At 47.1% G+C, this 15061-nt stretch overlaps 1 protein-coding gene across 7 annotated transcripts in view; it reads right to left on the bottom strand.

Annotated features, from left to right (window-relative positions):
* Nucleotides 1-10803, bottom strand: part of FOXJ2 (forkhead box J2) — a 31337-nt gene extending 20534 nt beyond the window's left edge. Inside the window, exons 1-2 of one of the 7 annotated variants that reach the window (XM_064409861.1) lie at nt 6434-6859; nt 5376-6321 (exon numbers count right to left, since the gene is read on the bottom strand). Coding sequence is in view for 2 of the 7 variants with exons in the window: in XM_064409858.1 (XP_064265928.1) it covers nt 10338-10470 (133 nt within the window). In the remaining 5 variants the exon portion in view is untranslated. Of the gene's footprint in view, nt 1-5375; nt 6860-10309 lie in introns of those variants that run through there. The other 6 variants (XM_064409863.1, XM_064409858.1, XM_064409857.1 and 3 more) reach the window with 6 other exon arrangements.
* Nucleotides 10804-15061: the final 4258 nt, after the last annotated feature.

The raw sequence follows: 15061 nt of genomic DNA, 5'->3' as shown, positions 1-15061 counted from the left end.
AAATACTGTCACAAAAGTCAAGGGAGGACAAGATTTCAAGACGGGGCATGATCAAGTGTCAAAAACAGCAGGGAAGCCAAGAAGGATGAAGATGGAATAGAGACCCTGAGACTTGGCCAAGAAAAGGTCATCAGAGATCTCAGGAGAAGCTTCAAGGGAATGAGAGTATCTATACTGAAGTCAACTTATAAAAAAAGTTCTAGACTGCACACAATCATACAGAATCTTGCCATTTTGGAGTGACTGGTCTTTCAATGAAACAAAAATTCATTGGGGCTTTTACTGTTTCCTAATGCCACAAAAACCAGCATATAGAAGTTTTAAGTTCAATATCACATTGTAATTAAGGCAATCAGCAGCAAGAGCAGGCAGCCATTATAAAGTGGTTTTCATCCTTATACTTTGGAACCCTTATAAAGGATCAATAACCTATTCCAGGATAAATGGGAAGCCATGCATGGAGAAGCATGCAGCCCAAGGTCAGCCAGCAAAGAAACAGCAGAACTTTGCAGAGAACATTGCTCTCCCAAAGCCCAGACCAGTTCTCTACATTCAAACCTTATCTGCTTTGTTCAGGTAGAGATAAAAAGAACTTCAGATATAACTATTCTAGCAGCTTGTTTATTTTTCTCTGCAAGTTCCTGATGGGGAGGGAGAATTTGTCTTGGTTTTATTTAACAATAGGTTTTTAAGGGAAACTGAAAATTCAGGAACTTTGCTCCTTTAATTTGTGACCACAAAGTGTTCAGATTCTTTCCCAATTATTCAGATTTGAACTTTTAACAGTAATTACATATTTCTGCTATAATCAGCCACAGTTTTTATAGAGCATACACAAAATTTGAATTGCTAATGGTAAAAAACAAAAAAGCAAATATTTTTTCCTCAAGGTATAAAAGCCCTCACTCATCATCTCACCCCGTTCCTCATTATTCAGTCTCTCTGATACATAAAAAAGGCCAAAAAAAGAACACACATTCCCTTAGTTCTTGATTTCACATCAAATAAACTGACCAGCTCAGAAAGATGAGGAATGAGGTACTGGGCTTTGCACAAAATGCTCAGCCCAGTTCTGAAAACCAAGATCCTCAAGTGCTAGAGTGAACCAGAGAATGTAATGGAAGGGGGTTTTATTCTAACTAACTTCCTGAGGAAGGAGAAGGACCAGAAGAGAAGGGAGGGTGGGAGAATGAAATTGAGTTGGACTATGGAGACCAAGTGCCATTCCCCAGGCAAGCAAAACTGGTTATTTTCAGTGATTAAAAAAAGAAGTTTCTTGAGATAACCTCAGACAAAAAATCCTACTTGTACACAGGCATATAATCTAACAAAAGGAAACCAGGAACAAGTCAAAATGCAAGTGTAGAAGTAAGACCAGAGCCTGTGAGATGCAGTAAAAGACTCCTGCCAGTGAAGAATCCTAGTGAGGAGATGAGGGATGCTTGCTTGATGAAGAGAAAAGCAGCATTTGGTCTTCTAGGACCATAGGACAGAATGCCAATGGGACCACAAGAGAAAAGAGATGCAAAGAGCAGGAACAACAGAGGAGTAGGAGGAAATGAGAGTCAAGAAGTAGGCAGGCTGGAAGCATGCTGGGCCTTAAAGGTGCAGGAGAGGAACATGAGTGCCACATGATTCTGTGGAGCCCAGGGATTCAGGAAAGGTCAGGCACTACCAAAATCTCTGCTGTCTACCTTTAAATCTGTGCTGCCTACCTAAGGAAGTGTCAGGTTCATAATAGGAAGCCTGGGCAGGTCAAAGACAGAGGGATAAAACAACAGTCTAGTCTAAATCTTGGCAAAGCACCACAGGATATAGCATTAAATTGGTCTTAAAGTTGGCTGTGAGATCTCCAAATTTTGAAACATTCACAGTATTTTGCATTTGCACTTCAAACTTAAGATGAAAATTTGCAATTAATTAATTGTGAAAACACACTGCTGAATGCTTGCCCTCCCTCAGTAATACACATACACAGACGGCCTTTAAGAAGTGAGAAACATGCGTTCAGGGCTGAAATATGTTATAGATTTTTATGTTCATCATATATCCATTCGGAGGAAGAAGGAAACAAAACCAGTAAAACAGACAGCAAGTAGCAATACTGCCTCCCACAAAGACAATAAGCAATTGGAGGTTGAACACATCACCTGGATGTTCTTGCTAAAATAACGTGTGCAACCGCCAACAATACTACAAATTAAAGGCTTTGCTTTAGGTTTCAGAGTTAACACAGCTGGAGAGTTCAAACATTTTAGCTATCACATGGGGCTGCCCATCAATCTAGGGACTACTCATCTTCTCTAAGATGCCTCCCAGACCAAAATCAGTATCCTTCAAAGTTTTGGTTCTGAAGCATCACTCAGAAACAGATTCTGCAAATGGAGTACTACAAAAACATAGAAGGTTCCACATGAAAATCACTGGTTACTCTTCTACCCAAGGTTGGGAGAAGCAAATGGAAAAATGAGTCCAGAAGCATTTTTCATCTTTTGGTTGCTAATGACTGAGATCCAATTCCTGTCTGACAGCTGTGTAAAATGAGATAATCAGCTCAGTCCTGCTCTTGAGGGACAGCTGTCCATATCACAGTTGCCCTTAACCACTCCTCCTTTCTGACATTTGAAGTAAAGGGCCAAAGATCCAAACTGGGATGCAGACTGAATCTCCCCTTACATGAAGGTCAGCTGAAGTTTAGTGAAAGAGGTAGTAACCTGTACCTCTGTGATAAGAATAAACTTCTTCAGAGACACCAACATTCAGCTGTATTTTTAGAGGGGGAAAAAAAATCTGAGCAAAAAACCCCAAACCAGAAGGACTACAGTAGTCACAACCCCCTCTCAGACTGAAAACTTAGATCCCAACTCCTCAAAATGCTTCATTCTTTTATTCCAACTTTTTGGACTCCTTTTTCTATCCTAGAAACTTGCCTACAAAACCACATTTCAAGATAAAACCCAAGAAGTTATAAAACACATACTTACACTATTATAACCTCATGATCTTTCAGTAACATAATTCTTTTCCCATAACTCTTTGGACCGTCTCATTTCATTTTGCTTAAGGGCTTGACCTGAGAAATGCCACACTGTCAGTTCTCAGAGGGGAGCCGAGTGCCCATAGGACAGGATCAGACTGCTTCAACTTAAAAAGTCAACTTTTGGAAGCATGAACATTCAAATTTAAATTTACAAACCCATATATGCACAACTAAGTGTATTTTTCCTCAAATGTAGAAGACTTCATTGCTTCTTTTGAAGTCAACTCCACGTTCCTAGGCATCTACAATAATTAGGCTATTTACGTAGGTACATTAATGTGGTTTTTCAAGTCTAATTTTAGATGGTCAGGTTTAACATTCTTAATGTAAACTCTTATAGACGTAACACTTCCATATAAATGTGTTTATAAAGTACCCTGCACTTTCATGAAGATAAATAATACTCTCCCTTTTTCTTGCATAGATACTTTTGTATAAAATAAATGGTGCAGAGCAGCTGCAGTATTCCATCTCAGAGGAAGCTGCATTTTCACCTGTGATAAACATTTGATGTGAATACCATGATCACTTTTAAGAGCTGTGCTCACAAAAAATTATTCCCTAAAATTTATGAGTATGTCCCAGCTTTTGTATAGCTGTGTTTTAGATTATGAGATCTTTCGAGCAGAAATTGTCTTAATTTGCTGTCCAAGTCAGTACTGAATGCCTTGTCAGCAATTAACAAATAAATAACAATTAGTCTATAGCACACCACTTCCAGTCTTTTATGTCTGTAATGAACATTTAAAGCTCAGAAAGCAAATACAGAATCTTTATCATCAATCGAAGAAAAAAAATGTTTCATATGCACAAAAGTAATTGTTGTGGAAGAGCAGAATTTTGTCAAGGCTGGTGTATATATTCTGTAAAGTGCCCTGGCATCCATCAGAGGCAAAAGCACTTGAAAAATGTCAAGTCATGACTGTGAGGAAGGGGGCAGCGTGAGGTAAATTAACCTCACAAGCATGAAAAGTCAGTTTATCCCCTTGAATGTACAAAGGCCAAAATGCCTCAGTTATCTCTTCCCTTGTGCTAGATAACACAGCTCTACTCAAAACAGGCTGATTGCATAACTATAGGGCAACAGGTAGGAGGGCATCTAACAGTACCCCCAGAACATATGTATGCTTGATGGTTCAGCCTTCCCTTAGAAAGAGTCACCTTCTGAAGCTATGGATAACTGACAAAATTCTATGCCAAAATGGGGAATCACTTTGGCATCTTTTGTCTGATCTTGCAAGCACATTACACCAAGGAGTTCCTTCTTCAGGGACTCCCTGTTTAACCATTGCTCTCCAATAGGGCTCCCTGTCCTGGCCCTTTGATCTTGGATTTCCTCACTGCTATCTCACCAGAAACAGTAATACCTCATGTGAGATAGCCAAGATTCCTCTGCTACTGGAATCTGCTTTGGCTTTATTTGAGACGACGTCTCCCTCAGACTTGATTTCTCAGGAAATCACTACGCTGGTGTCAGAATACTCATTTGTGGCTGGGAATTAACTGCCTCATTTACAAAAAGCAGCAGCTTGGCTCACGCAGCACAAGCACTAGGATTCACATTCCTAGCCCCTGAATGCAGCATAAAACACATATGAAGACTGGTGGCAACTGAACGGCTTCTTCTGGCTTTCAGAGCAGGTTCCACCAGCACTGTCACAGCTTTCACTGCCAGGCCCCTGAGCACCACAGGACCCACTCTCAAGGGCATTCTTTCCAGAATTCATCCCACAGTCCCTTAGGTACACTAGGACGCACATCTCAGAGTATTTGCACGGGGATCTGTAGGTTCAGACCCCAAGCACAGCGAGGTCTGCACTGGACAGTCATTTTACTCCCACAGTCACAAGCATAGTAGGACCCACATGGAGAACTGACACTCCACCCCACGGGTGCATCCTTGGACACTGGCACTACAAATCAGTGCTCCTGTCTCCTCAAAGCTTTTTGTGGCCACTGTTATCATTCTCAATGACCCCTAAGTGACAGAAATTAATTCACACCAGTGATGATTAAGGCTGAGTCTAGGATGAATAAACCAGTGAAAGAAAGTAGAAGGGAAAGGGCAGAGAGGCTTCTTACAATTAAAGAGGGCTAAGATCTCCCATAAGCTAAATAGTGAGGGAAAGAATCAGGTCAATTCCGTAAGGCAGCTAAATGAATGAGATTGAGAGAGACACACAGAAAAAGAAGGTGGGGAGAAGTCCAGAAACAGAAAGAGCTAAACGATTAAAAGCATGCAGATACAGTGAGAGAAGAAGAGATACAGAAAACAAGGACAGAAGGCGACAGAAGACAGCTAGGAATAGAGAGGTGATATAATGTGGTCACTCACTCTGTCTGGAAGATTTTCTGGAGGGAGGTGGATTATCTTCAGTGCTGGTTGTTGGGGTGCTGCCCTTCACACTGCTTCTCTGAGACCCATACTCAGACCGCTGCTGTCAGCTATTCCAAGGGCTTCTTCAAAAAATATTTCGAGGGCGAAAGGATTGTGGATGAAATCAGGATGTTGGGTACTAAAACAATCTGCTTGGGGGTTGTCAGTCCCCTAAAACTGCTGGTTTTATCCCGGGATGGAGATCCTCTCTCCCGTCAGGCAGCTAACTACTAAAGGGGTGTTCCCCGGGAAACAGCCTTTTCACTGATGGTCAGATTATTTCAGAAATCTATTTCCCCAACCTGCCTACCTAGAAATCTCTCTTCTCTAGGTACGTCTTGCCGTAAGGGGAAAAAAATCCCTTTCTCTAAACCAATTCTTGCTATCTCCGTGGATATTATCAGTGAAATCTGCCTTTTCCTCTCCCTGTAACTAGGAGGTGTGTCTTCTCTCCTTGCACTGGGTATTTGAAGAAAACCCTCTTGGGATTAGGGGATGAGGGATCTTCCTTGGGATGAAGGAGGATGAAATCAGTATTGGAAATTACCTTTATCTACAGTTAACAGCAACTGGAAAAGGAAAGACTAGCTAAATCTCTCTCTGCTTTCTCTCCCTTGTTTTGCTCTAGCACCTGCTGAGCAGATGTAAATAATTAAAATTACTAGGTAAGTATCTGGAGCTCCTGCTTATTTCTGTCTTGGGAACTGCCTCTCCTGGGCATACAGGATTTCCTCTGTAAAAACACCCACTACTACCTGGTCCGGGGAAGGGCTTGAGAGAAGACTTCTCTCAGCAGCAGGAGGGAGCCGGCAGTAAAGGTTATTCTCACACTCCTCAGGAACTGGGTCTGAGGACCCCTCTCCCGGTAACAAGTATCGAGGGAGCTCCAGAAGGCTCTGTTCCACTGCGAGAAAGAGCAGACCTGCTTCTAGATAGTTGCTAGGGCTGGGTGCCGGGGGCCTCCGCACACCCTTGGCTCGTTAGTGGGGAAGGGGGCAAGTGTTAAGCTCCCTCACCAGCTGCGGGGAAGGGGCCTGGCAGGGGGGGCGCTGGGGTGTCCTCACAGCGGGCGCGGGGCTGCCTAACGCGGCTGCGGACGGGGCGGGGGGCGGCGGGCAGGGTCTCTCCCCCACCCCGGCAGGCTAAGGGGGTGTCCCCCCACCCCGGCCGCTGTCCCTGGCTTCCCCCCAGGCCCCAGCTCCTCCTGCCCGGGCTCGGCTACCACGGGAGGCCGCGGCGGCTCGCGGGCCTGCGCGGCGCCTCCGCCGCCTTCCGCCGGGCCGCGGCTTCGTCCACGGGGGCTCCCCGGGCTCCGGTGCGACAGGCCCGGCCCGGGCGGCGCTGACTCTCTCCAGGCCCCGCCGCTCCCGCGGCTGCTGCTCCGGGCTGCGGCTCCACTGCAGGCCCCGGCTCCTCCCCGGCCGCCGCTCCGCCTCCCCCGGCTCCCCCCGGCCGCGGCCGCCCCCGCCTCCCCGGGTTAAGGAGGCGCCGGGCCGGGGGAGCAGCGGCTGCCCGCCCGCTTTGCCAGGCCGGGACCGGCCGAGCCCTTCCCCCGCTTCGGGGGGAGGCTCGATTCACCGCGGAGATGGCCGTGGGGCCCTCGCCCCCAGGCCGCTGCCATCAGCCGCCTTTCGCCGCTCTAAACGGGGGGCAGCGGCTGCGGGGTCACCCCAGCGATAGCCGGGCATAGCCCCGGCACAGGGGCTCACAGATGGGCACCCTGGGTCGGGGTCTGCCCAGCCGCTCTGCTCACGCCGGCCAGGCTGTGGTGGTGCCCTACTTCAGCCCTGAGTGCTCCGAGTCAACTCCCACCCCAAAACAATGCAGCTCTCTCTAGTAGTCTTCTCTCAAGCATTGTGTGTCCACAACCTATTGCAGAGACATCACCAGGTCTTAATAAAAGGTGTTTCTTCCACAATCCTGTTAAAAGTTTCATTGCTATCTATTCTCTGTGTTAAAGCCAGCTAGAACCATATAGGAAACCCCATTAATTTACCTCATTAATATGTATAAATATCTAAAGTGGGCATCCCAAGAAGATGCAACAAGGTTTTTCTCAGTGATGCCAACCTCTTAGGATGAAGAGGAAGAAGCTGATGTACAGGAAGTTCCACCTGAACACGGGGAAGAACTTCTTTACTGTGCAGGTTAACTGCACTGTACAGACTGTCCACTGGAAAAGGCTGCCCAGAGAGGTTGTGGAGTCTCCCTCACTGGAGATACTCAAGAACCATCTAAATGCAATCCTGCACAATGCACTCTGGGAGGACCCTGCTAAAACAAGGATGGACCAGATAACCCACTGTGGTCACTTCCAACCTAACTCATCCTGTGACTCTGTGAATTACACTCAGTGCTGTCCCACTCTGACCCAGCAGGCCAAAAACCAGGAGTCTCCTGCTGATGTGTCTCAGGGATGCACACCAAGGCAGTAGTTCATTATACGTTAAAGGGGACTGTGCAGTAAAGCATGCCAAATGAGCATTACTCTACAATGTGTGTGTGAGGAGGAGCAGGCGCTGCCTGGTGTCCCATACACCTGCGGACAGTGTGGCAGGCACATAATTTTGATGTGTCAATCTGAAAAGCATGACCAAAACAGCCCCCCTGGGACCCCTATCCCAGTTATCTGAAAGTTGCCCTGTATGTAATCATCTCATTTTTTGTATGTGGTTTCACATCTGAATCCTTCCAAATAGCAGCACTGCTGTAAAGCTTGAAGTAGAGAACAGCACATATACTGGGAGGAAATGGCATTTTCTGATTTTTTTTTTTTTTTTTTTTTTTTTTTTTTTTTTTTTTTACTTCTGGAAACTGTAATATGGAAATTGAGATAGCAGAGGGGGTGTTTTAAAATTTGCTGCTTTTGCAGGGCTGAGTTTACCATTGCACCTGCAATGACTCCTTCCATTCCTTCAACAGGTCAAAACCTGTGCCATAGTTCCACACCTTCATTTCAGGAAGTCGGTCATCATCCCCCATCCTCTCAGGATTCTGTGGCCTCCTTCTCCCACACTATCCCCTTCTTCTGCACCTATGCCACCAGCTCTAATCACAACTTCCCTCCCTATGCTACTACCTGTTCTGTCAGGAAGGGTTTCCTGCCTTTCTCTCCATACTATTCGTATTATCTCACTACAGATCCCCATTATGGTGTTTTTCATCATTCCAAGGGCCAACAACCATCTTTTCCCCTCCCACGGCCACAGCAGAGCTCTGTCCGAGTCTGCCGTTTCTCCCAGCCTCACTCAAGCCCTGTGTGAACAGCTTAGCTTCAACTCCCTTGTTCTTCTGCCTCTCTTCTGACCTCTCTTTGGGCTAGGTGGTCTTTGGGTGTGTCTGCTACTCCAAGTTCCCCAATCCCCCTCTAGCTAGGATTTGTGTCCACACAGTGCTCAGACTACTCTTTACTGAGACAAGGCAGGAGCATCATTGTGCTGGGAGGCAGACGGGTGGTATCTGCAAGTTGTTTGATCTGTAGCCAAATGCAGAGGTGTTAAAAAGCTGTGGTTGGACTCAGCGTGTGCCAGGCATCCGATGTGTGCTCTCTACTTATTTTTCCTTTTGGTTTTCAGGATCCTCTCCTCGAATGAATATCTGAAGTACTACCTGCTTTTTATAGACAATTAAAAGGTAAGATGTAACTAACTTGTTCCACTGCTTGTAAGTATGTAAATGCAAAAATTACTATCCAACACAAAAAGTGCCCTAGGGAGGCAGGGCAAAGGATCAGTGTGGCAGAAATGCACAGAGATAAATGTATCGTGATCCATCATCATATTCAGCATTCAGACAACAAAGACACATCCCAAAGCCTTTCAAAGCTAAATAGAATACAGAGGAGAGCAGATGGAGACACACGGAAAAAGAGTAAACCAGTCACCACATAGCTTATTTTTACTTTACATTCAATGTATTTTATCCTTCTCCCAATTTTTTTCAATATGCCACAGGCTTTGCGCATGACTGAATTGTTAATATTTGTCTAAGGAGATCTATAAATTTTGACAGATGGGTAGCGGGCAGTTGGGACTTCTCACATCCAGGAAGGTGTAGGAGGTGGCTTTGGTTTTTGGCAGTTGGGACCCTGAAAGTCTCAGTATATGGGAAGGAATTCTCTTCTACATCCTGGTTGAAGGACTGTTCCTTCCATTTGCAACTAGTAATAAACAGGCATCTCAGGAATCCTATGTAACATGCAGGTATCCTAACGTTTTTTTCCTTGGGCAGGGTTAGGTGTTTGGCTTGGGTTTTAAAAAAAAACCAAAACAAAAAAACCTTCTCAGCCAGGAAAACTTTTGTTTATGCACTTGCACACAACTACAAGAACGACTGAGGGAACGGGGGTTGTTTAGCCTGTAGAAGAGGTTCAGAGGTAACCCCCTCACCCTACAACCACCTGAAAGGAGGGGGCAGCCAGGTGGGGGTCGGCCTTTTCTCCCCGCTAGCAAGTGACAGGCCAGGAGGACATAGCCTCAGGCTGTGTCAGGAGCGGTTTAGGTTGGACTTCAGGAGGAATTTCTTCACGGTGATTAGACATGAATGTGCTGCCCAGGGAGGTGGTGCAGCCTATGTCCTCGGAAGTGTTTAAGGAAAGACTGGATGTGGCACTCAGTGCCATGATCTAGTTGCAGTGGTAGTGTTCAGTCAAAGGTTCCACTCGATGTTCTCAGAGGTCTTTTGCCACCTCAGAGATGCAGTCATTCTGTAGACATGTATGTAAAGATTTACTGGTTACTCACGTTTTATAATTTCTTGGTGTGCTCTATGTGAATTACATACCCATGCAAGTCATGATGCATCTTGCACAATTAAGAAGCCAAAACTCGTGGTTTAAAACCCAAGGCTTCAATTACACGTTTAGGATCCTAGCTACAAGAAAGCCAGTGTACCTGATATCTCCACCAGAACCAACCGCACCTGCCGGGAGCTCCGAAGTTTCAAAGGCTGGACAGTCGTCGAGGGACGTGTTTGCTGGCCCAGCCTCGGACACACAGGAAGGCACAGACTGTCTCAAGCCGCCGCTCCCCGTCTCTGCAGCGGGAATCCTCATGTGACAGGCTCTTATCTCCCGGCACAAACTTCCACCCAGCTCCCTCACCCTGACGGCCGGGCGGGCATCCTCCCACCGCCGCCCCCCCGGGGACACCCCGGCTATCCCGGTCCCGTTCCCGTCGCGCTCTCGGGGCCACCTTAAGAGCGCGCAGAGCCCCCGCACGCAGCGGCCGGGCGGCTCCTCCCCGCCCCGTGTCGCACCAGCCAGGGAACGTGTGGCGGGCGGCGGGGCTGCCCGGGGCCGGGGGCGGCCGGAGCCCCTCACGGTGGCGGAGGGGAGGGCGGGGCGGCTGCCCCCGGGGCGGGAGCGCGGCCCGCGGCGGCCACGGCGACTCCGCCGGGGCGGGGGCGTCCGGCGGGCCCTCCCTGGCTGCCCCCGGCCCGCCAGCGCCGCATTGCGCGGCGCGCATTGGCGGGAGGCGGGGGCGGGGCCAGCGATCTCATTGGGTTTCGCACCCATCCATCAGGGAGTAAATGGCGACGGAGGCGAACTTGCCCTCCCGATTGGCCGTGATGCCGGAGGGGAGGCGGGGCCAGGCGGGCAAGGGAGGAGCCTCTGCCATTGGTCAGCGCCGCGAGCGTCAGTCACATGAGTCACAAAGGGCCGCGCGGGCGGCCGCAGCCGGGGGCCGCTGGTCGCGGTGTGCGCGCGGGGGCCACTTCCTGCGCGGGGCTCGGCGGCTTCCGGCTGACCCGCTTCGCGGCCTCGGGCGGTGGCGCCCCCTCCCGCCTCCCCTCGGCGCATGCGCCTTTCGTGACGTCAGGGCGCGGGCGGGGCCGTCCCCCGTGTCTGGGGCACGTGGGGAGCGGCGCCCGCAAAATGGCAGCGGGGGGTCCATGTTGTGCGTGAGGGCAGCGCCCCGCGGGGCTCAGCGCTGTGCGTGAGGGCCTCACCCGTGTGCGGGGAGATACGGAGTCAGTGATGTTGGAAAGACCTCCGGGATCTCTGAGTCCATCCTGTGACTGAACACCACTATGACCATAGACCACGGCACTGAGTGCCACGTCCAATGTTCTAAACATCTCCAGGGATGGTGACTCCACCACCTCCAAGGGCAGCCCATTCCAATGTCTAAACACCCTCTTGGTGAAGTAATTCCTCCAACCTAAATTCTCCCAACCTAAACTTCCCCAGGCACATCTTGAGACTATGTCCTCTCATCCTGGAAGCCTTCAAATGTAATCCAGTTATTCACACAGCGGTAGGACAGAGTTGTCAGGGTGAAGTGTGTCCGCTTCCCACACACTGCACTCGGGCTCCCAGCAGTGGGGTGTGTTTTGTCTTTCAGTCATTCCCTGCCTGAGGAATGCCAGCCAAACCCAAACCAGTCATACTCCAGAGTTTTGGTCACTGGGAAAGGCAGTGGAGTATCTTGGGTGGACAGAAGCCCCTCTGTCTCTCGCTACCCACAAAAATGGTTTCCACATGGACTGTCCCGTCTCTTCCAGACCCACTTCTGCTTTCAAATGGGACCTGAAACAGTACAGGCTCTCCCTGAAGTCCTCAGAAGTCCAAGACAGGACCACTGGATGTACTTCCAATACAGGGAGGCTTTGTTGAAACGAGGAAAGTCCCTGTGATCATTCCTTAGGGACTGAAGGTTGGGTCTTTGTTTCCTCCAAAACTCGGTGTAGGCTCCATGCCTTCCCACGTAGCTGTGATAGTCACTTTTCAGGCTGCAGCTGCACTTTAATGTGCTTTGAAGCAGGTAGTTCTGTGAATTGCAGAACTAACAAAGTCTGGTTTTGGTCTCGTAATTGGATCCTTTGATGAGTGACAAGGCACAAGTTCTAACTGAAGCTGTTCCCCTAATTGGTGCATTTGTAATGTCTCTTTTCATTCTGGTTCTCTTAAGCCTTTTAAATCTTTAGTTTGTACTGTGACCTTTCCCTCTGCAAGGACAAAAATAAAGTCTGTCTCCTGTATTTGGTCTCTTATTTTCATGAACCCTACATGAGTTCTTGTTTTTTTAGATCTCTGCAAGGGACATTCATTCTTTTCATGGCTTTTTAGCAGAGGTTTAAACCTGGCTCACCCGTTTTTCCCTTGATGTTTCAGACAGGCAGAGTGGCTGTAGGCAGGCACGGGAACAGAGTAGGGCTCATTCCCAAGGACCTTGAGCAGAGGGAGACTGTTCTTTCTGTGTCCCGAGGTCAAATGCCCTGTTTGAAAGAGAGATGTGCCAGAGTATCCTAGGCAAATGCTCTTGTTATTCAGCTTTGGATAATTGGACGTAATTGTTTTTTAATGCCTTCCCCCCCCCCCCCCCCCCCGCCCCCACCTTGAAGCTTATCCTCTTTGTGTGAATGACTGATTAAATATTCACAGAGACAAAAATAGGTGGATTACAAACCCCAGTCATTAGGACATTCCGGGCAGTACATGGGAGATACCAGAGAGATACAAAATGACAAAACTTGCTGCACAATGCTTAACTGTGTGTTCAGATTGTGGTATCTCTGACAGAAAGCAGTGCGCTGAGGCAGGAGTCAGGATACAGATCTAACACAAACTGGGGAAAATATTGTAACCGTGTTGTTCTTGGTCTGCCCCAGCCCTTCCTATGGGTTCTCTGTGGCTGAGTTGTGCTGTGAATGGGCCTCTGGGAACGATGCCATCTGGAAAGGTTGGTGGAGGAAGATCATACTCAGGAGCTTCTGCATTGTTCTGGAGCTTCTGTTCAAACTGAAAAACCTGGAGGGTGAAGTCGGAGCTGTCGGAGTCTGCACGAGCCTACAGGATTCTAAGTAGTACTTAAATGCACACTCCTGTGTGGTCTCAGTGTTTGTAAGGATAGAGAGCAGGGGAGCTCTGGGGAGGGGACTCCTGGCCATCATGGTGTGGCACACCACGGTGTTGAGGTCTTCACAAGTTTTTCTGGTGGCTTAGGGTCTGCTGTGCTCTATGCTAGAAGACTTGGGTGAGACAAAGGTGCTTTTCTAGGAAGAGAAAGGAGTGTCAGTGAATGAATTTGTTTTGCATACATTTTCAAGTCATGCTGTTTTTCCTTCAGTGTAGAACATCTGAAGAGTTTTCCATGAAAAAAATTATTTCCATTATAATTGCACTTTCTTGACTCAGAAGATTTGCATAGTGTTACTATAAGGATTATGAAGTACTCACAAGGGAAACATTTCAGTTGTTGGACAGACAGACAAATTGATATTGAAGGTCAGATTCTAGGGCCCCAAAGCACACTGGGGTACTGTCACATGTATTACCACAGGCTCAATGAATACAAAGTACAGCAAAGTTGTAAAGTGATTCTCCTCTGAAATGCCTACACATAAACGTACCTTCTTACACAGCAGTTAGGATGCTTAGGTGCATTTTAGCTAATTCGACTTGATAGGCTGAAGTAATTTTTACTGGTTTTCTTGCTTGTTAGCCCTGTAGAATATAAATAGCTCTGAAAGAGGAAGCTGGATACTGCTCCTTCCTTTGGAATTGACAAAATTTTATTCTAAGTTTTGGATGCTTATAGTGAGCAAACCAAAAGATCAATTGATAGTTGTCCTTAAGAGAGAACCCTGTTTTGTGCATCAAATCTTGGGCATTAAGCAAGAAAGGAAAGCTGTGGACAGATTCCCAGGACTGGCAGCTAGGAAAGCTCTGGCTACCTGTAAGCGTGGACAGAAGTTGCTTGAAACAGTAAATGAAGAACCACCTGAAGTCACTTTTCAAAGAGCCAGTACACTTCACAGGCACTGAAGCACGGTGAGTCTGATTAACAGCCTATCTGCCACTTCAAAAGCAGATGGTGTGAAATCGCAGACAGGATATAAAGTTTGATCGCAATAACTCAAACTAATGAGCAGTTCATGCTGTTGCATTCTGACTGAGAAGCAGACATCAGAGTTAATAGTAAAAGATTAAAATCCTTAGAAGTGCTGGAGGATACCGATGATATCAGCAATAATAATAGTCTTGGATGACAAGCATTCCTGAGGATCAAAAGGAAAATAGGATACCTGTGTGACTTAACTTATAATTTCAGAGTCAAGAAAGAGGTTCTTCAAAATTTACGGTAGGGAGAAGCTTGAATTTGCAGCATTTAATAATTAGGAGGGAAGACAGAACAGGGAGTTGCAGAGCAAACAATGAAATGAATGAAAAAGATAAATAAGAATCTTCCTGGGTGTGAGAACCGGGAAGCCTGTGAAACAATTAGTGGATGTGTTGGATCAAGGGTGGTTAAAGAGAACAATCGAGAAAAACCTTGTTTTTTCACATACACTTTCAGTTTTGAGAATTTTGTATTCCTGTCCTGCATGCACTCTGTTTTTTACAATGAAGCAGCTTTCAAAGATTGAGAGTTGATAATGAGAAATGTTGGACCAAACTGATAATTTTAAAATATAATATGGTATACCTCCAAGAATTCCAGAGAATTTCAAGTGATTAGTAGTGGGGCTTCTTGGGTTAGGAAAATATATGGTCTGTCATGGAAAGCTGCCACGGTATCAGAGCTTCAGGGAACACAACACAGACTGTACCCACAATTTTGAAAAAGGTGCTAGGGATGAATCAGGGGAGTAGAATAGTGAAGCTTTTATCTGTTTCTTGAAAGCTGGTCAGAATGGTAATT

The sequence above is a fragment of the Passer domesticus genome, chromosome 2 (assembly GCF_036417665.1).
Source record: "Passer domesticus isolate bPasDom1 chromosome 2, bPasDom1.hap1, whole genome shotgun sequence".
Lineage (NCBI taxonomy): Eukaryota > Metazoa > Chordata > Aves > Passeriformes > Passeridae > Passer > Passer domesticus.
The sequence above is the reverse complement of the archived record's forward strand: the minus strand, read 5'-3'. Positions and strand labels throughout refer to the sequence as shown.